Source organism: Lepisosteus oculatus, chromosome 23 (genome assembly GCF_040954835.1).
Source record: "Lepisosteus oculatus isolate fLepOcu1 chromosome 23, fLepOcu1.hap2, whole genome shotgun sequence".
In the NCBI taxonomy this organism is placed as follows: Eukaryota; Metazoa; Chordata; class Actinopteri; order Semionotiformes; family Lepisosteidae; genus Lepisosteus; species Lepisosteus oculatus.
Genome location: NC_090718.1, coordinates 6,751,593 through 6,774,633, shown reverse-complemented (window position 1 = coordinate 6,774,633; position 23,041 = coordinate 6,751,593). Strand labels below are relative to the sequence as shown.

At 37.1% G+C, this 23,041-nt stretch overlaps 2 protein-coding genes across 4 annotated transcripts in view; one reads left to right on the top strand and one right to left on the bottom strand.

Annotated features, from left to right (window-relative positions):
• The window catches only part of opcml (opioid binding protein/cell adhesion molecule-like), a 583,981-nt gene that overhangs the window by 455,385 nt on the left and 105,555 nt on the right, over positions 1 to 23,041 (top strand). For all 3 annotated transcript variants that reach the window (XM_015337696.2, XM_006642302.3, XM_015337695.2), the window contains one exon: positions 20,493 to 20,725. In XM_015337696.2, coding sequence (XP_015193182.1) covers positions 20,493 to 20,725 — 233 coding nt within the window. The remainder of the gene's footprint in view (positions 1 to 20,492; positions 20,726 to 23,041) is intronic.
• The window catches only part of LOC107075678 (uncharacterized), a 686,550-nt gene that overhangs the window by 580,937 nt on the left and 82,572 nt on the right, over positions 1 to 23,041 (bottom strand). The gene's annotated exons all lie outside the window — the stretch shown is intronic.

Sequence of the window (23,041 nt, the reverse complement as noted above, 5' to 3'; positions counted from 1 at the left end):
TGATTACCATGGGATTTAAAATATCCTTGAATAAGCACTGAATAACGTATTGCTCCTAGATGTGGCCCATTTATTTTCCATCCAGAAGAAACCCCTTCTAAAGAAATATATAATAAATAAATTCAGCCAAATGGCCTTGCTCTACTAGCCAAAGCAAAGAGAACACTTGCTAATTTGTACACAGGGGAGTAATGATCTTGTTATTCCATCATACAGACTGTGTTTCACCCCTCATTTTCAAACATCAATTCAAAGCGCAATCCCAAACAATTTGCTTCTGGGAATTTCCCGAAATACCTGCACATTCTACCAGACACTGCCTTCAAAGTCTGTAGACTAAACTTAGGGAAGAGTGTATTGCCTTATGTTATCTGCTTCAAATAGGTTATGAATTTTCTTCTGTTTGCTGAAGGCATTTGTCACATCCTTCCATTAACACTAGAAGCCATGATGGATTATATCAAAGCTTGTAAGATACATGGGGTTCTCAAACCATTTAAATTAGTAAATCAATATATGTTTCTCCAGATAGTGAAGCTTTTTCTTTCAGATTTCTAAAAGAATAGGAATCCTGCATATCTTCCCTGCATTCAATTAAATTGGATATCTTTAGGCTAATAATAGAAATAGTCAGAGATCTGCTGCCACTACATTTATCAGGCAATGAAGTGTCATATAAAGTTTTGCTACTGTTTTCTTTCTCTCTGTGATATTTGCTATCTTGTGAAAATTAATGAACATTTACATAGGCTTGAAAAAAACGGGTAAGTCAGACTTTGCTTCTTACTGAAACAAATTTTAAATTCATAACACCTGTTTAAAAGACTGCATTATAATCCACATTATTTGTACTGTAAACATACATCTCAATAAAAGGCTAAGAGTGTTCCCAAGCCTTCAAACACATTCCATGACTGCAAAAGAATGCTATAGGCTACAGAGCAATGAGCAAGGCATTTGTCTTAACTGCTTTATTGAGTACCTGACAGTATGGAAAGCTGCCTTAATAGCCATCCCTGATATATGATGTTTTCAGTTTACAAATTAAAGCACATATCCACATGGGGAATCACTTATGTCTCACCAGTTCTCACCCCAAATGTAGTTTCATTGGCAAAACTGTAATTTAGCTCTCCTTCTGGAATTCTTCAGAAAACAAGGCTTTCAACTTGAAGTCGTTTGGTCACAAGAAGAAGCCACCCTCACATTTCGCAGTCATCACACTTAAACATTCAGGTTTCACAGCTGCTTTCTTCTTAGTAGTTTTTCAAAAGGATTTCGTTCTCGCTTGTCAGTATAATGGGACACCGTAGTTTACTGCAAACCCAGCTCAAAAAAAGTCAGCTGTTATTCCATTATTTCACTCTCTTGACCGTTCTAGCAAACTAATGTCCGTTTTCAATTTTTTTTTCCGAAACCAAGGACCTATTCCCTGGTTGATTAAAAGTTTTCATTGATTTCTTGAAACAATAATGAGGAAGGAGATCAATGGTAACTCTGTGATCTACAAATTATTAGCAGTAGCAGTATGAGTAGCAGTAGGTTTAGCAGTAGTAGGAGGAGGAGTTGTAAGAAAGATTTGTGGCTCAAAGACCCTGGGGAGTCTTTGATGGCATGGAAATGTTTTTTCTCCAAAGAGAAGGAACTGGGAGTTGCCTTAATTTTTGAAGGGCGGGCATCTTTGATCTCTGGGAAATGTGAAAGGTTTGTGATTCCCCTTGGGCAAGAGCAGGTACTGTATATCACACCACATGCTTTTAAGGGACAGTAGGCAGGTCCATGTTCACCACCTCTTCAACCTGGGTTTTGCTGAAGATATCATAGAATAACATCCTTATATACACCTTGTTGGGTAGACATTTCAGATATGTGAGCCTGACCTCGCCTTCCAAGTCCGTTTGTTTTGCAACTGTGGTCAGAGCCACTGGTCTGGATTCAAGCCAGTTCAATTCGATGCTTTACATCAGTTAAAAATTTAGAGTCATAGTCACCTGAAGTTCTAGTAACATGTCTTGCCGATGTGCTGTTGGAAAAAGATCACATGGGAAGCAGCTATGAAGAAGGCAACTTCATCGTAGTAAAAATGGCTTTGTACAGCCAAAAAACAGAGGTATTAAAATACATCCTTCATGTTAGCACAAATCAATATATACAGTATATCAAGCGTTTGTGTAATGAGGAGTGGTATGCATAGTTACTGTTTTGTTTCCACCAGTTGTTGAACAAAGTGTCAAAAATGAAACAATACTGTTTTCAACAAAACAGAGATTTCGGGTGATTTGCAGTAGGTAGTGTACAAATATCTCAACTAGGGTATTCTAAAAATGGTTTTGGTAGCTCACTCCAAATCTAATAATAATGACACAAAACGATGACTATAATACTCAATACTTTGGCGTTAACTATCCTGGCTGAGGAAATGACAGCCCTAGCCAAAGATAAGAAATGTCACAGCCCCCCTCTCACCTATGAAGAATGAGCCAGGGAGGCAGCAGCAACAATGAAGCTGGGGTGCAGGTTGTGGTGCTAGAAGTGCATAGAGCTGTGGGCTGCTAAAGAGTATTTACTATACATAGGAGAGCAACTGAAGTAATTAGAATTTGTCCTCCTCTCAAACTTCTATTGGACAAAATTATTAATAATGCTTAAAACAACCCATACTTGGAGGGCAATGCTTTTTTTAAATGACAATGACTGAGAAGTATTTTTGTATTAAAAATAAACACCAAAAATGCAAAATGCTACAAAATCAATAGTGCTATGTTTACAGTATTTCAATAATTTATGATATGTATGGCCTTCTTGAAGTTCATTTAAATAAAATCTAGCCCACCTTTTTAATATCTTATTATATTCTGCATGATTTGATAGAAAAGACTTCTATCTAAAAATAGAAGTTTAAATATGGCAACAAATGAGCTACAGTACTAAGCATCTTTGCTACCTGTATATCTGTTTCAGTTTGAGAAATTACACATAAATGAGTCAGAAGCACGTACTGTAATTATCTGACATACATGACCAGCCGGTTTAGGATAACATTACACCATAAGAGACAATTATCCAGCTGAAAGTTCTGCTGTACATACTTTACAGATCCTACAACAGTTCATTTACTTTCCTGCTTCGTTTAGAAGCATGAATGTGGAACTGGTAATTAGAGCCCTGCCACTTCCTTTGTTGAAAAGACTGTTTTGTGTCGAGAATAAGATTTTTGTCATTTCTTGTAGCTTATGATGATCACATATTGCAGTTCAGTCCTGTCACACTTGCTGAGGAAGCAGAGAGCTAACAAATTATGAATGGAATGATTTATGAGCTATTAAACATATACTGAAATTTTTGAAAGGGAAAGTTTTTAAGAGACAGACTGTTTTTCCCTAAAAAACAAAGAAAATATCAATGATACTGCAATAATCACCATCCTTTCATGAGAGAAAGTATGATTGTTATTAACCCCTCTAATAAGAACCTTGCTGTTGTTAAAATATAAAATCTAAACTAAAGAGTCTATTAAAAAAATTGCGATGCACTTAATGTTAAGTTTTTGTACTACTGGTATTTCAAGGTCATTGAGCAATAAGCAAAGTTTAAAACTATCCTTAAGAGCAAAAAATATCTGGTATAAATATAGATTATATTTTTTCAATATCTAGGTCAAGAATATGGGGGAGACTATGCAGAGGCCGATACCGTTCATGTTAGAAATCACAGTCGTTTCTCAAAACAGATATACAGTAAGAATCAAACTAGGAGGACCTGTTGTCTACAATTGCTTCAAGAGGCGATCTTTACTGTACTCAGCTGAACAGATTGAATAAAAAAATAAATTTGCCCCAAACATTAAACCACAGTAAGTAAATGATGTCAAAATACAGTATGTATTTAAAAATGTTACAGTATAAAAATGGATAACCTACTGTACTAGTTGTAGTGTTTGGCTAAGAATTGAATTGTGCTACTTAGCCCACGATTAAACACGGCTTTCCTTCATAACCTAAAAAAATAAACAGTACTTAGGTCAGAAATAATTCAGCCTTGCGCTGATGTAAAATGAATAATCACTGATCACACATAGTGATGGATCTCTCCCTGCAAACAATTAAACTGACAGGGAGCATTATATTTGTATCAGCACAAGAGGCTTAACAGAGTGGCACAGTACAAGACAACCAGCCAAGCGTCCATTTGCATCAGCTTCAAATTTGGCAAAACACTGAGATTGCCGTTTCATGCTGGAGAACTGAGGCATGTTGTTTATCATTACAGGCATTTTGGCAACATGCATTATCTCACCTTCTGGCAGTCTTTGCTAATCTATATTGGCTATGGATGACAGGAAATGTTGTTTTTTTAAAAAGGAAACAGTAGAAGGTGATGTATTTTATGCTGTTTTGTGTGTTTCATGACCCAGAAGGCAACTAGACAACGCATTTGTTTCATACTGCATTAAAAGTTCACAGATGTCTCTTTACTTCACTTGAAGTTGTAAAGCTTCTTCAGTAGACTTATTTAAACTTAATGCCAGATTTTAAAACAGTACTCGATCTCTTAATTTTTTCATTGTGTGAAAGCTGCAACAGAGACGCAATTATTTCTTTTTCTATTTTAGGCGGTGTTCAACCTGAGACTTTTTAAAATCGTATTTCCAAAGACATTCCAATGATTTGAATTATAAAGCCACTTTACTTTATGCTTTTTCGATTTTTGCATGTTTTCCTTCTGCTTCTTTCTACAAAAGGAAACACAATAAATCAAGCTAGCCAGAAAGCTGCTTCTTGCTGGTAAGGTTAGCTGCAACCTGAACTCCCTGCATTTGAGCCCAGGACCCATGAAATGTGTGGCATTTGTACTAATCTCGTGCCACCTGAGCCAGCACCGCATGCCGTATGCTATATACAGAGAATAATTAAATCTTGGTTTCATGAGGCAAAGTGCATATTCCAAAACATTTTCATTTCAAGTCTTGTTAAGGAGAAACACAAGACGGCATTCCAAAACTTGAAAGGGGGTTGATGAAGTTATCGCAAATGATTACTTCTAGCACAGAAATGAATATGGACTGGGCTGAGGATTGAATGGAACAAAGAACCATATCTTGCTATGGATGTGGACTCTCTCAGAGTGTTTCAGAAAACAGATCTGTGAAATGAGCCAAATTACATAATATTAGTTTTTACATATTCTCATATTCTCACTGCAGCGCTGTATGAATGTACTCTTTAAAAAAAAACATGACTGAATCTGAAAGTTAATTGTTCCATACAGAATATTTATTGTATATAACATTGTTTAGCAGAGGCTATCATTTCTATATTCTATTTAATAGATTCTCCCAGTGCCGGATTTCCCATTAGACACTGTAGGCACAGTGCCTAGGGCTTACAAAATTTTTAGGGCCAACAAAGGAGGGAAACACTAGTGACGAATGAAAAACGAGCTGAAACAACATGCTTGTGATCGACTCTAGGTGCTCCAAATCAATAATCATCTGCTATCTAGCCGCTGTTTTAGAAACAAGAAGCTGGACTCGCTCCATCAATCACATGGTTTAGCATCAGAACAGTTTAAAGTACATCATGTCAATCGACATTCAATTGGAGTTTACCCCTCTTTTTGCACATTTTGGAGTGAAAGTGCCTAGGGCCTACGAACACCAAAATCCGGCCCTAGATCACCACATTTATTTTTCCTTCCATCCATTTTCTAACTGCTTCATCCAATTCAGTGTCACAGGCAAGCCAAAGCCTCTTCTGCCAAATATCCTGGGCAGGACACAAGTCCATCACAGGGCTGACAAACACAAACACAGACACTCACAAACACGGGAGGCTATTGAGCTTTCTGCATTTGATTAACAGAAGGATTTTTTTTATCTTCCTGTCATGTCCTTTATAGAAATTCTTAATAGAAATGACAATACTGAGTGACTCTGGACTGCTGCTGAGAGACAGTAACTGCAGTCAATAATATTTCTGGTTAAATAAATCCCTATCAATACATTTCCACAGTTGCACTAATAATCATCAGACAGTCATTAAGCAAGTGTGTAAATTAAACCTCATTGAAAGCTTTGTGTTTTACAACTGCTGACATCCCGAAACTGACAAATAAATTCATGCTTTCTGCAAAAAATATAAAGATGAATTGGTTCAAATTTTAGTACTGTGGGTAAAGATAGTCCTCAGAATTAAAAAACTCAAATAGTATACCAGACCTGAAACAAACTGTTCCCTTTTTCTTTTCAAAATACTGCACAAATTTCAATATCTTCTTCATTTCTTGCAGAAATGGAAAAAATACCAATAGGGGCCAAACTTACCCCAAATCTGTATACCGCTTTTCTTCTTACAAAATAATAACAATATATATTATAATGTTGTGTGCTTATATTTATTTTTCTGCAAGAGCACCCATGTGTGGAAATTCAAAGGAATAACAGCTGATAATGTTTTTTTTTTTCAATTACTTACACCCAGACCTTTTCTTATACTGTAGAACGGGGGAGTTTAGGTCTCGGTAAGGGGTAAGGTCTTGCTGCTCTTATTGTATGTACAGTATGCAAAAATCTAGTCTGAGCTACAATGCACAAACAAAGGAAACATACTCATGTTCTCCTAACAAGCAGTAGGTTAATGTGGCTGTTTCTGCTGCTGCTTCATAGCTTTTGTTTTATCGGCTTCAGTTCCCGTACAGGACTCCTTCTGCGGGAAGTTCCCGTGTTCACCTGGGTTGCATTTGTTATCTCCACATGGATACTCCCGTATCCTCCCACTGTCTAGGACAACCAACATTTTTAAATTTAACTCTGAATGTGCGGTATGCCCTGTGATGGAGATTATCCTGCTGTGTGGCCAGATTAAGTGGTTATTGAAAATGGATGGATGTTCTCTGAATGGAACAGGTGCTATTATTTGGTAACGGAGATCCTCTCAACATTTTCCACAGGTGACTGCCATTTCATTTCTAAGTATGACACAATAAAAGAAGTTATTGTGTTGTGAAGTGTCGCTTTAAAACAAAGGCAGGTTTGGGAGCTTTCGCAAAACGAGTGCTGTGTAGAGAGAGAATACAGCACACCTGTCCCAGGATTGCATTTTTTTCCTGCTTTTAGAAGTCTAGGCAATTCCCCCTGAAAGCTTACACAACACAAAAGATTAATCGTACACTCACAGGTAAATCGATAAATCTGATGGAAGCCCGCTTATTTAAAAGATAATTTATTGTAATCCAGACACATCCTGGGCTAAAATGTAAATTTGTTCATCTTTTTTTTGTTGTACAGTTTGTTGGCAAACAGTGCAAAAGACAGCTTGGTTTGTTTATGTTTGGTCAAAGATTGTTTCTCAGGAGACCCTTGCCTTTAGAAATTTAGAAATAGTAAAACTTATTCCAGTCAGAAAATTTGCCTTCTTTTCAAAATAGCTCAGAAGAGAAAAGAACAGGATTGCATCGGTGAAAGAAGAATCCAGAAATCTAAGTAACCCCTTTATAATCTGTGTTCAATCATTAGCTCCTTTGTGATCTACAGTAAAGCACGGAAAAAACATTCAAAGTCTTTACTTATCCCTCGAAAAGGTGGAGACCCGAATAGATTTAATATCTACAGGTATATATAATGTGACAGAGAAAATGGCTTTGCCAGTTCTAAGTATGGTCAATACACAGACACTAATGAAAACAAGTAGGCTTTGGGGTCAGCAAGCAAACAGTTTTTTTTGTAAGATCGTTACGACATTCTGACGGGAGACACAGAGCTGTTGCTCTCCACATTGTCGGATTTTATTTACCGTTCTATGTAGATATGATTAATACCCCCAACCTGCACAATTCACTTGCATCTCTCACATCAGCAATGTGGGGCCAGCATGGAGCAGCTCAAGCCATGTCTGGTCAGCTACTGTCAGCTACTGGAGATCTGGAATGGCCTCCAGTAGCTGACTGGGAGAACAATGGCAAGTAGCCAATCAAATCTCACCCGTGTGGCGGTGGGAAGCAGGAGAGACTCGGATGCCTGAAGAAAACCCATGGGAACATGGAAAGAGGGTGCAAATTCCTGACAGAAGGCTCCTCAGCCCAGAACTGAACCCGAAACCCTGGAGCTGCTAGTCAGCGGGACTAATCACCACTCCACAATTAGCATTAGAGTTCTCTTAATTTTCACACTGCTGGAATCTATTTTAGAAAACAAAATTAGTAGTTCAGTCTGGCATGACCATGACAATCAATTATTTGATGATGTTCATGAAAGGATTATAGATCTCATGCTCTGAGTGAATAGTATTTCAAGTTTAAATGCTGACTGAAACATCTGTAGAGGAAAAGTCAATAGTCCTATTATCTCGGGAGATTTCTCTTTCTGTTGTAGCAAAGGTAAATTCTTAGGCTTCCATAGTTATATAGCTGCAACATTAATACAAAAGATCTTTTTTTTATATATTGTACAAAGTGCTCCAAGGATTTTCAGAAAGAACCATAATGGTTTTCTGTTTTCTTGACGTGGTGAAAATTGATGTGTTGGTTTGTTTTGTTCCATGTCCAGAGCACTTTAATACTTTAACACTATAGCTGTCATAAGGATCTGCTTCAAAATACCCATCTTTATGTTTTAGCTACTTCAAGCTAAAGACCACCACTTGATATTTGTACTGTATCTACCTCTGTCATATTCAGAGCTGCATATGCTTTGAAATGCTCTCCTTGCTGCCTAGATGCTTAAAATATTTTGTTTCAGTCTTTTTTGAGAGACCCATATATAACAGTATAAATATATACAATTGTACTTTGTGCAACTGTTATGGCAGGTTGTGAAAGCTATCAAGTGATTCCTGAACCTGAAACATTATCTTTGCATTTATTACATTTACCTGATTCATTAATTTATTTATTTTTCAAATTAAAGTACAGGAAAATGCCTTGAAGGGTAGGTAGTGGACCTGGGTTGATCTTGTTTATTCTATTCTTAATGAATACACTTTTACTGCATTACACTAGCTTTTATCCACTCTTCCTGCACCAAAAGAAAAATGCATTGTTTTGCGATGGTCTCCATGTTTTGTATGGTACAGTTCGTATTAAAGTAATATCTGTCAAAATTCAAGATATATTTCTGTTTTTTAAAGAAGTCTTTTTTAATTCAAGTCTGTTTTTCATACTGATAGATAATATTCACAACTCTGTTCACAACTCTTTCAAGCTTTAACTTTAGTTCCATTCTTAAGATCCTTGAGAAGCACTCTGATTGCTCCGGTTTTCTAAAGTGCAAATGTAAGGAGTTCAACTTACAGGGCCTATTTCTTTATGCTGAAGTCCAGTATGTCCTGTTTTAGAATCTACTTGCATCTTCTAACAGTAAAATTAGTTTACAAATGACAGCTTTTTTATGGACTTCCTTTGCTTTTGAACTGAAGATTACTTCTCAGAAAAAGAGACATTGAAGGGGCAGTGCAAGCAGGTTACATTCCCATCCTCTGAAACGAATAAACATTTTGTGATCATGCTCTGCTTTTAAAAACAACTGCAATCATCTAAGTTTTGTCCTTAAAAACGTAGGGCTGTAGGTCTGTGGCTAGCTGTTGACAGGGCTGACACTCTTGACTGATTTGTTTTATGTTTGTAGTGCTGTTGAATGCTGGGCAGGAAAATAATTACTCTTAAAATATAGGTCACTTTCCCCAAGTGTGTTTGTAAATGCAAAACATTAAATGTTGCAAATGTTGCTGAATACCAAACTAATTAATTCCCCCTGTGATTAGTAGTAACCATCCTCTGAAATTAATTTAGTGTTACAATCTTTATTGATGGTACAGTATAAACTATCTGGGGCACAAAAGAAAGTAAAAAAACATTTCTTTCTTGTGTTTTGCATTTTACTGTACTTTGCTTTTTGTCAGGTCTATTTTTAGGAAATCCAGGGGTGGCTGTGTGGAGGTGGAGGCATTTTTAAATCGGCAGCTTTAGGCAGCTTCTTCTGACTGGTAACCACCTTTTCTATTCAAAAGGAGCTGCCCTGAGGAACATTTTACACCCCTGCTTCAGATGCCATCCTCAATAAACACTGGCATTGCATCAAGACTCTTAACTGCCAAATGGGCAGAGACAGAAGAAGCCTTTTGTCACAATTTAATTGACAGTCAAAAAAAAAAAAAGTAAATCGGTAACTGTTCATTTTTAATCTTTAGTCTTTTAATGTTTAAATATCTTGTCATATACCACACATATACCTTTGGCAGCTCTTTTGGTCTTTGAAGGGAAGGTTGCTGATACATACTGTATATAAAGCAGAAACATACATACAACACTGCATTGCTTACAGGCTCCAGGTGTGTTTATTCTTTGACCAATGATCCCATTGAAAAATAATCCGTTTATGCATTGGTTTACTTGTGCTAGGTTTTTAAAATAAATGCTACAGAGCTGTTATTGTAAAATTGGCTTTGAATTAATCAATGCTAATTCTGAGGTAGAGCATTTGTCCAGGACAGGGGACAGGATGTAAAGAATAAAGAAAGCAGTGCCAATGCAAGTGCCCTACATAATCTTAGTGTTACTGGCCAATCTTTTCCAAAACCAGTATATTGTTCATTGTATAGCAAAAGCTCCTGCTTCAGAGTTACCATGAATGTTTGCCAGCCTAAACATGGCATTACCCCCCATCTCAAAACCCAGCAAAAGGGCAGATATTGAGTTGTAGAAACCACAAGTTTCAAAGCCATCTTGAAGAAAAACAAATATCTGTAATTTGATAAATAGTAGAATACTGGTATGGTAGACTATACTTACTTACTCCCGTCAGGAATGCATTATGAAACATGAGACCCACAACAAACTGCTCAAACACTGCTAAAGGCAAACCTTTGATTCTGAATTAAATAATTACCCTAACTGCACTTTAATTGAACTTAATTATTTTTTGTCTAATACTTTCATTAAATCATCACTGTACATGCTACATTAGTCTGTGTGCCGAAAAACTCAAATTCTCCTGATTGCCTAACCTGTACTTTGGAAAATATACATTCATGTGCAGTGTGGGAAAGGTCATTAATCCGTCTCTACTATCAAACAAATATGTTGTTTTCTTTACATCTGTTGTCTATAATGTACAACTGGAATTTAGCAGTTTAAAAATAAAAAAGGCACTGAAACTCAGATAATAAGTCAGAAAAGCTTGGAAGCTCCACTTACAAAATAAGATCTACATCTTACAGAACTGTTCCTTCCTATCTGATAAAGGCGCACTGCTTTCTGTGGACCAGATTAGATGTTAAAGCAACAGAGTGACTAGTGCAAGACAGTTTCAGTAGTTGAGGTAAAAGGCAAAGATGCAATCTGGAATGCTTAGTTACTGATAAAAGCAAAAAGAAAGAAAGCACAGTAGAAAAAATAATTCTTTGAGTACTTACTGCTTGGCATACAGCAGTAAAATACAGTAGCTAAGATAACTACTGTATGTACTGTTATTTTAGGAGACACTGCAGAATATCTTTGTCATCCAAATGACACTACTTTTAATCAGAAACAGAATTAATAGCTTTCTCCATTAACACGGTAACTGTCATAAAATGTAAATATGGAGACCCGTATAAAAGGATAGGTAGCAAGGTGTTAAATTTGCTTAATTTTGATTTTGACTTTTAATTTGTTGCTGCCTGTCTTGGCAGAGAATGAAAGGAGGCTGCATGGTAGCAGAGCTTCTTAGCATTTCTAACACAGGGGCACAAAAGAAACAGTATGCCAGTTGCAATTGGAAATGATGGGTAAATTCAATTAAAATCCATGCAGAAAGGCATGAAATTGGAGAGTATAATGGGCTGGAAGTTTCCACTGTTTCCATAAAGGTTAATTGAACAGCCACCATTTTCAGCCACATTTACAAAACAAGGGCAATTATTTGTTCTGTCACTCTTTGAGAGGTTAATTACTTTTATTATATCTGCCCTAAAATTAAATAATAATAATACTAATAATCACACGCTTATGATGATCAGATTATGCAATTTCTTGTACTTATATGTGACTTCAGCAAATTAAATCTCTAATCAAATGAACATGATCAATTACAAAAAACACTGGTAGTGACTAGTAACAGGAAATTAGAAATGTAATCATCCTAACAGGTTTTCTGTATAAAAAAAAAGCTAACTTCATGATACTTGCCAAAGACCAAAAGCTGTTAGAATCCAAAACTAAATGTGGAGAAATAACTTTGAGCAGTGTGGCTTTGAAGGAAGACTGATCATAAGATGATAGAGGAAAATAAAGTTAAGCATGCTCCTGTGCAAAATATGTAACTCAAAAATATAGACAACATACCTGTACATCTGCCTATGTCAGAATAAAAATAACGTACTCATATATTTATACTTTAACCTAAATACAGTAGATGTAGCTGAGATTACTTTTGTATTCTATTAACAAATCATCAACTTATTTTAAAACTAAAAATGTGACAAGCAGCATACTGTTTGTTGAGAATAAAAACTAAACATTAAATTATAAGCACAAAATAAATATTTCAGCAAAATATTCTGGAAATAGAAGTAATCATGTCTACTTATTTACTGTTCATCTGTTTTTTTACAAGACAGGCCAAGATTTTCTAGATGTGAGTTTAACAAGGTAAATATATTTACATTATGTGGTAGGCTGATTTTTCATAAATCCCCCAGTTTCTCTTAATGTCGCAATTCATTCAAAATATTACTGCAATATCTATAAAAAGAACAGGGTAAGAACTTAAGTTAGGCATCTGACACAAAGAAAATGATGAGAGGGATAACTTTCAGGTGAAGGTTTCAGCTTAATCCTGAATGAATTATGAATGCATATTGCATATGTCAGAAAGAAATCCACAACTTTATTAAGTGATGATATTGACACAATCTGGATGTGCTGTTAACACACCCTGTCTTCTGGATGACATCTTTAACTAGAAGACTAAACTGAACCAATAGATTTTAAACAAAACTTATGAAAAATAAATAGTTCATTTATTTGTGTATGCGTATGCTTTTTATAACCAAAAATAAATCGTGTTCATCTTTTGACTGACTAGTACATTATAGATTTTGACAGTTTTCAGCCTGAAAGTAAGATGTATCATTTACAGTTATTGTGCAGTCTTTATCAATCTTGAGATTTTTTATTACCTGGATATAAAAATTACTGAATGAATGTTAGTCAAGTGCAGGGACTGTACACTCACTGAGCTTCTTAATTGGCAATGAAATGTGTTATATGTTTCAGGAGGCTCAGACTGAAGCTTAGGTTTAGCATATTGAGGCAATTGGAGATTTGGGGAATTAGGTTCTGCTTCTTACATGCTGACAGTATGTTCAACAGCTCTCTCACCTTCTAGGCTATCAAGACAATAACTCTCTTAAAGCTCACCGCATCTCCAGACCCAAGGGTAGCTCAAAGCAAAGAAAGGTTGAGGAAAAGCTTCAGTTGATTTTAGAAACATTTAGTAGCTGCTTACCACCAAATGCTATTTTCCATCCATTCTCTAGCTGCCTTATCCAATACAGGGTTTTTAGAAGAGCCAGAGCCTATCCTGGCAAGCCACAGGCGCGAGGCAGGATACAAGGTGGACAGAATAAAAGTCCATCACTGGGCACACAGAGACACACACACTCACCTCACACTGGCACCAGGGATAATTGGTCCAGAAACCAACTAAACTACCAGTATGGCTTGGACTCAGGGAGGAAACCAGAGAACCCATGCAAACTGAGGGTAAGCATATAAACTCCACACAGATGGCACCCCAGGAATTGAACCCAGGGCCCCAGAACTACGAGGCAGGAATGCTACTGTAACTACTACACCACATTGCTGGCCCCAGATTATTTTTGGCTTGTCTACTGTTGCATAGAAGGGGAGATTATTAAAAGCAGATGGGCTTTTGCTGTATACAGTACAGTACTAATTCCTTCCAATTCTGTAACAGAAACGGTTTATCAGGTATATTCAGATGTTCAGAAGCTGGAGACCAATGAATTACTGTATAAATGAAGAGTCCTGTGAGATTAAAATGTACACCCTTAGACATGGTAAAATCATACAACTTTTGCAAAACAAATCTGAACCCTGTGTCAGACCCTGGTTCACAAGTTCAGGCTAGAAGATAGTGTCATTTGTTTTGTATTGGGTGTTGAGTCATATACTTACTGCCTTCATACTTCTCTACTGTAGGTAGGTACAGTTTCACTGACTAGTGAAGGCAATTCACCTGAAAAGCAGGTGAAGCTCTAGCTTCCTGAATTTGTGATTCTGAGGCTGGATCTTGTCAGTAGCTGGCTCTCACCAGGATTTTTCAAGGACACGGTAAAGCAGGTTCGCTAGCAACACTGCTACAGTAGGATTAGATGACCTCAAAGCTCTCAGCAGAACAGAGACTCCTGCAAGTTCCTGGGGACATGTAGGAGGGCAGTGATGTCTGTTCCAGTCAGCATTAACTCGCCCGTAAGAGACAGTGGTGCTTGCAGGGTGTGCATGGCTCAAAACGTAAGGGGATCACAGGAATACTCTATGCCTGCCCATCTTCATTTTCCCCTTTAAATACAAGAGTCATTGCTGTGAGCTGAGATCTGAAGAAACAACTTGTAAACGCAACAGGTCTACAAAGGAACATACAAAAGAATGTGAAATGTAATAACCTTAGATCATTTCTGTTAAATTAAAAGCTTTTTTATTTCCTTGTGATACAGCACGTAATCACTCTACATCCTATTGTGCATCCTGTAAGTCACTAAGGTTGTCTTAAATATTTATGATTGGGAAATTTCTCATTTAGTTCTTCAATTAGCACGTGCACTGAAATATGCACACTTAAGATTCATATTTGTAAAAAAGGAGATATATCAGTATATCAGTAGTTTTTAATTGATATGTTCTTGACTTAATGTCACATTCTTCACATCAAATTGGCTTTAAGTATTAAAACAAAGCTCATGTATTTAATGTATTTAGTACAATTTAAGTATTAAAAACCAAAATGAAGAACATTTGATAGCTAAATAAAATGGCTGTTAGCCTGAGAATTGACAAACAGCCATTTACAGTACTTGATAAAGTATACTTAAGTTGTGGTGAGGCTACAGATAACAGCTTCAGAAATAGCACCCTTTATTTAATTAATAGGAGGAGGAATTATAAATGTTATGATATAAATGAGATTTTAATTAAATATGGGAAGGCTTTTTGATATCAGACCTGAAAAGATAGAATAATGTTTATGCAGATTTTTTTCCTTCTCCTGTTAAAATGGCCAACTGTTCCTGCTATTAGCAATATTAATAATTTCATTACTATTTAAAATATAGAGTGGATACTGATTTGAAATAAATTGGATTGCTGTCTGTGTCAAGGTGATAAGGAATGCATGGGCAAGACACTTATTTTTCAAATTAATGCTCCCCGACAAAGGTGGCTGATGTTGTTGCCATTAAACTGGTATGCACAGTAGCAGTCTGACAGTACCATTAATAGCTAGAGCCAGTGAAGAACCCATAGAGTAAATGTAGATGGAAGCTACATTAATAGGACCCCAGAGCACCAGAAACAGATTTTGTTGCTGAATGAAACAACATTTTTTTTTCTGAAAGGTCAGAATTCAGTCATTTGAGGAATAAATATAGTAATTATTTGAATTTCACAGACAGCCAGATTGGATTTATACACTGTTCCCCCATGCCTAAATAGATTTTTTTTTCTGCTATATAATTTTTCCATTTAAAATTTCTATTAAATCTTTGAAACCCTTTCTGTTCAGTGTATAGACAGCCAGTATAGATTTGGCAAAACAGAACAGCTGGGGCTGCACTATCTGTAACAATTCCTATTCTGTTCCCAGGACACCTTAACACTTGTACCTGGATGTCAAACTCCTCTTGATTGAAGGTGCCACAGTCAAAAGCAATAACACCAGAAGGGGCCAGATGGGTTCATATAAACTAAAATATTCAGGGTGAAAGAGGAAATAATGGTTAATAAGAGATGTGTCCTATGCCTATGATACAAACGTCCCTTTCCACCTAGAATTTGAGTTGCAGTGACCGCATCCTGTCTTGCCCTATGTTTACATGTACAGCATGTGTTGGCATTTCGGAGGGCTTATAAAATAATGCAGTTCGCTTTCCTTACACACCTTGTGTGCAAGATGGCTGCAGGCATGGAATCCAACCACTCAGCTCCATGAGTTATCCTGCATGTATATCTGGAGAAAATCACAAGCAGGTGTGGATCTACAGGAGATAAACATGTAGCTTATCTAATAAATAAATTGTCAGCGTTTCAAGGTGTGAGGAGCTTGGAGGATTATTCTGCCAATGCTGGTGCTATGCAGCAGACTCAGCTCCTCCACTAATTTCCCTGAAATGTCAAGTACAATTCACTGCTGCCGTGGAACAATGAAACAAGCGGACAAGGCAGATGAACTGAAAGGTCCCCTCCTCCTCTTTTAAACTTTCTGATGTTCTCATGATACTAAAGGATCTGGAAAAGAGGAAAGAGGAGCACTCCAGTGGCAAGCGCTCAGTAAAACTACAAATGCAGTAAGATTTCCAACCAAAGAATCCTCTATTTGTATCAACATAAACCATCTAGGTCTGTGAGTCAGTTTTGAAGCATTTCAGCATTTCCATTTTATAGAACTTGTGTTAATGCCTCATTGAATATTACAGTTTATCTGAAACAGGTATTCTGGAGAATAAATTTGATGAAAAGTGTTATATAAATGTAAGAAAATATTTGTATGTGTTCCTAAGGCTTACGTTTTCGGAGAAGATTTTTGCAAGTCATCTGAAAACACTTAATCACCTTTAATAGTACAAGTGAACTGTACCTTAAGCATTCTTCTCTTTCTCCTAAATTACAATCAAGGCGATTATTGTGACCAAACCAAATAATGAGCTGCTGTCTTAGTCAGAAGATCTAGAGCAGTGGGAATTCAATTTATTAAACATACAGACACCAAGAATCAGACTTCAAGCTGTGACACCAAATAATGGCATCTTGCAGTAAAATTGTTTTCAACAACTAAACACCTACAGTTATGTAACAATGACTACACATCAATAAATCTAGTTTCAAGGTTGCTTTTGCCTTTCTTTTTTTAAGGGTTCATTTTTAAACTTTTATAAGGAACTCAGCCTCTAAATATTTAATATCACTGTACAAAAAAGCAACATACTTGAAACGCAAGATTTGCTAATCAGCTGAAAAGATTATTTCCTTTCTCCCTTTCAGTTCTGATGCCGTTAATTAAAGTATATCTCAGCAATGCAAATTTTTTTTAGATAAGTCAGCAGTTGGGGAACAGATCCATTTGATCTTTTCTGGTACCTTTAGTGATAATGGTGAGGAGGCTTCAGCAGACTTCAGCTGTTTACACTGGGAACCCTGCTGTCTTTAAGTGGCACCTACCAGGGAAAAACACCCTCCACTTTCCCTTTTCTGCCAAACCATAACCTCAGAGGAAAATGGGCAGAGCAGCTCCTTTGTCAGCTGTGTGGACACTCTAGAACAGGCAGCAGAAATCATAACCATTTATTTCTAGTGTCAGAGAGGGTCATGGTTTTGATCATTGTGCTATATGTCTTTTCAGTCCTCCCTGGTGTTTTATTTGGTGCTTTGGCCTTTTACTTTTCACCATGCAATGTGCTTGTCAAGTGCCCTCCAGTGATTAAAACAGTATCTGTGTTTTGTCTTCTGCCTTGCAGCACAGAGCTGAAAAAGAGGATTTTTTTTTTGTTTGACTTGGTAAATCTGAATTTGTATGTGTAGATTTATATCTGTATGTACTTTAGAATAAAAAACTAATTTCACAAGCAGATGTCTATTAACAAAAAACAATAATAGCATGTTGTGCGCAAGAGAATTATGTTTACTGCACACGATAATACCATACTGTGCAAAATGTTCTGTAATTTGGAATATTTTCGGTTAAACCTTAAGTGTTTGTGTGTATGCAAACATGCTAAATTCCAGCATTGCTAACCTTTCAATAGTGCAGACAGGTCAAAGAGTTCAGCTTTGGAACTTGTGGTTTGAAAATTTCCTGGAGAAAACTACTTCAAGAATGTGCTTCAGAAGCCAATTCTGCAGGCCATTAAAAACAACAGAAATATACTGCATACTTTGAATGGTACTTCAAACCAGCCTTGCTCCTGAAAACCTCTACATACAACTGATTTTCATTTCTACATTTAAATAAAGGGAACTACAGGATTTTTTTTTATGTGTAGAGAATTGTGGGAACAAAACTAAGTCTTCTATTAACACTGAGGACCTTCAGCAGAAGCCATCAAGGAAGAATTTTAATTTATAAGCGGAGGAAGGGCAAAAAGACAGTTATATACAGTACGCTGCAGGGATAATGAACAAGGCTCAAACAGGGAATGAAGAGCACTGCTTTTTTATTTTATTAAATTCTTTGTGTGGTAGATACCTGCCATTTCAATTTGGGAACACAACTTCAAAGCATGGGCAACAGATATTAGAGTTAGACTTTGTAACTTGCATCAGAATAAAACAGTAAGAAGTGAAGTAAGCCTAATTGCGAGAGCAGTTAAGTACCCAGGCAAATTACTTAGCGCACATTAACAAGGCACCCAAAAGGTATTACACACGCACAGAGAATAAAAATTATATATCCGTCTCCACCGACAGACCATGCTTTAGTAAAATATCTCTTCTTGTGACAGGAGACTGTGAAGGAATGTTAATTGCTTCCTCTCCCCTTCAGCTGAAGGAATATACACTAAAACAGGAGTCTGATTGACTTGCCATTATTCCCCAGCACTGAGCCCTGTCTTGCAACCAATGAACTTATCATGCAGTGCCTTGTTTGCATTATTTCAACAGGTAGGCTCTGAAGGGAGAGGTCCGCGGAGGCAAAGCATTAGTATTATACATCATACTCTGTCCTGTGGGCCACAACAGTAAGCAGGAAGGCTGAAAGCCAAAAGGAAAGGGAGTGGTGGTGTTTGTTTTGGTAGAGCAGAGGTCATTCCCCCAGCACTACATGTGTCATCCTCAAGCAACAACTACTCCTGCCTAGAAAACGAATGGGAATGCAAATGTTGCTCCATCTCCTGTGGCAGTTTTATGTGATCTCCATCTCCTGTGGCAGTTTTATGTGATAAAAGTGGCAAGACACGTCATATTATTTTATATATATATACGCCTACACTTAATGACCTGTACTTACAGTTAATAATTTTGGAACCAAAAAAATAATACTCCTTGAGGCTTTTGAGGCACAATTTTAAAGAATTACATTTGAAAGTCATTTGAGCATTGTTAATACCCTCTTTCCATCGCATACAAAAACAGAGGAGAATTGAATGAAACTGTAATGCACCATTTTCAAACTTCCAACTATTCTTAGATATTTTATCTCATTTTGCATTATACAATATATAGCCTTCTGTGCCCCAGATATTTGTACAGAGGCTGCAGTAATAACATTTGACTGTATTATAATTTTTTTTATTGAAGCATGATCGAATGAAGGCAAGACGCAGGGTCAGTATCCATGTTCTGCCTAGAATATCAATCACTACTAGTTTATTAGAAAATTCTCTCCCGAGAAACTTGGAAGAGATCTCCACTGTTCCCATCACGGTATACATGCTTTTTAAAGTTCTGATGTCTGTGTGGAATTTTCAGGTTTGATTGATTGCAATGATGTTGTCCTGGCTTTTTTATTTTGCTTTTCAAGAAGAAATTGTTTTTAGGGGCAACCATAGTGCATTCATCCACTGTTTAATTTAAGAATTGTATGCATTGCTCTTATCTGAAAAGAGTCAGCAAGACCCGGGTTGTCACTAGGAGGAATATTTCACTCTGAGCAACGGTGGCGGTGCTGGTTTGACACAACTGAGGCTGGCTTTCTTAAAACAAATACAGTACTTGGAGAAAGGAGCCCGAGGCCAGATGTGAAAAAGTTCAAGCATCTAGTTACAATCCACAGCTTGTATGGTAAATGGCAGTTAAATACAAGAAATGGGACAATAATCAACAGTAACTGTAATTCGTTTAATCCAGCAAATCTTATTTTTCTGCCATTCAAATAAACACAAATAATAAAGAGACTCTTACCAGCATGTGCCCTGTCACTCCCCTGTACATGTGCCTTACAGAGCAGGACCTTATTCCCACAGAAGGGCAAAACAGTGAGGCAACAAGAAAGAGCTCTCGAACGGGCCTAATGACTGGCAGACGAGCACAGGCTGAGATCTATGAGATCTATGATCTGAGATCTATGACCCAGATGCCACGAGCTGACTGTGACAGGCAGTGCTGAACCTTGCGCCTGGTACCACAATACCGCTTTTCGTTTGCCATGTGGTACCGAGTCAAGAGCTCTCCAACGGTTTTCCCTAAATGTGTCGTTTAAATAAGGCAACAACCACTGCTGTGCAGCGCTTACTAAGCAACGATCCCCTGTCCCATCGTCAAGCATGTCCCTTCCTTTTTCCTTGCAGGTGTACCCTGGACAACAGAGTGACAAGGGTGGCTTGGCTGAACCGCTCCACGATACTGTTTGCAGGAGTGGACAAGTGGTCCACAGACCCCCGCGTGGTTCTGCTGAACAACACCTTGACCGAGTACAGCATCAAAATCAAAGACGTGGACGTGTATGACGAGGGGCCTTACGTGTGCACCATTCTGACCAACAACAAACCCAAGGCATCAAGAGTCCACCTAATCGTACAAGGTACTACTGCATATTCACTAATGCGTTTGTGCATTGTCTTAGTGTTAGCAGGCTTAGGGGTCCTAAGGGATGATTTGATCTCGTCATGGCGTGACTCTCGCTTCAGTATTCAGTACAGGCCACATATTTTGCTGTGTGTGATGAGCTCCATGCCTGCACAGAAGGAACCTCAAGGCTTTCGCCACAAATCAGATAGCGCGAGTGAACCAAAGAGCTAAGCTACACAACATGCAATCTTAACGTACACGTTACGGATCCGTCATCAGAAGGAAAGACACGTAGAGGAAGGGCAGGAAAATATTTATAGACTAATAGCGGACCTGCAAGTGGTTGAGCTCATGCAGTCGCACCCGGGCCGTTCTTCTTCTTACAGGGCCCCTCCAGTATGTTTCATACTTATCCAAGTATGGCCCCACATTTTAACTCACCGTACAACACATAGCGAGTTAAACACTTGAGGTCTTAGAAAATCAGTTTCTGTTCCATTATTATTTGTAATTCACTAGTACTTCTACCACTAGCACTGAAAATCTCAGTTGTGTTAGACCTAGGGTTGGGTGCTTGCATACAGTATATGCAGTACATTAATTGAACTTGATTGTCTAATTTATTAAATCACAGAGACTAAAGATCAGTGGAAAATAAATAAGGGGGGAAAAACAGGAAGAACAAAAATGTTCGATCGGTGTAAACTAGTCAGGTAATGTTTTTTCAACTGGCATTATGTACAGCCATAAGCCATATGAAAGATAGTGAATTCTTGTGGTGACAATAAACAGTAAATCAGATATTGTTTGGCTCAGGACACTCCACAACAAATGATTATTAATGCAACAAAATCTTGCTTTTTTAATGGTATGGACCTGAATACCTAAACTTTTCTAGCTATGGAGTTTGTACTTAAAGTTTCAAAATATTTTCCAGCTACTTTCAGATGGAGCAACACAACCAAGCTGGGCATTACTTTTCTGGGTGACTTTCAGTGTTACTCTGAGGTAGATAAAGATAATGGAACAATCCTAATGCTCTTTGGTTAGAGTAATCTAATTAAGTGAGAAACTCTCCAAACGTGACACTGAGTGCTAAAATTGGGATTTAATCTCGGTTTAATTTCAAATCGTTGATAGTTATTGATCTGGAAACATGCTGAGCTGAAAAAAGCCTTGGCATTCATTCAGGATAAGGCCTCGCTAAATCAGCTGTCAATAGGGAGACTTTGGTTATCATTTACAATGAAATCAATTCCTTTTGCATTTATTTTCCAATAGCAATTACACTTTTCCCTTTATTTTCCTTTTGCAGCCATGAGTAAACAGGCAAACCATTAATGACAACAAAAATAGTTACCAATTAAATACCAATAATTGTAGCCTGTTAAACCTTTTTTTCAAAATCATTCACCATTGCATTGCAAAAATATATTAAATCTACTCTTTAAGTTGTCAGTTACGGTATGTTTATGCTATCTAACACAACAAATGGAATAAGCCACCTTCCGTAAGTTACTGTACGGTATATTACAGATGTTTCTCTATCGGTGCCTTGGGTAATGCTACACATTGAATGAATAAGTTAGTGGTATTCTCAGTTTGTTCCATGAAATGCCTAAGGAGGCTGTCACAAATAAGGGATGAGACATTTACTATGGGGTCAGAATACATTCAGCTCACTATCAATTCTATAAATATATTGTATACAGTACTTCAATCTTCAAATTGAATTTCAAATTTAAGGGCAAATTTTGTTTTTAAAAGCAAGACATGATGCAGCTTGAAAACCTGAAATAAAAAATAAAGATAAAACCTGCTGCATATTAGACAGCAAATATTAAGATTTTTTCATGACTTCTCCATGTCATCATGATCAAAGCATTGAATTTGCTTGGAAAATATTGACAAACCTCACCCTTGTTGTAAAGCCTGATTAATAAGTCCACAGTTAAATAATATCAACACTTTGTTGCTCATTATCCTTTTGTTAGTTTTTTTCTTTCTTTCTGTTGTTGTTTCATGACATCAATTACAGAAATATGAAATAATTGGATTAGATTTCTGTTAATTAGCTTGTGGAATTTCAAGAAAATACTGATGATAACAATTATTAAACGAGGACCTTACGCTTTGCTGTAAACTCATAATTAATTGCATCATTAATGGGATTATTAGTAACTAGGTAGGCTTTGTTTTTGGACTTTGCAATTTATTGGCAATGTTTCTGCCAGTGACATAAGACTGTGATACTGTGAGTTCTATGTAACCAATAAGCTGTTGAGGCCAAAAAAGGGGGAAAAAAATGTTACATCTTGTTTCTGGCTTT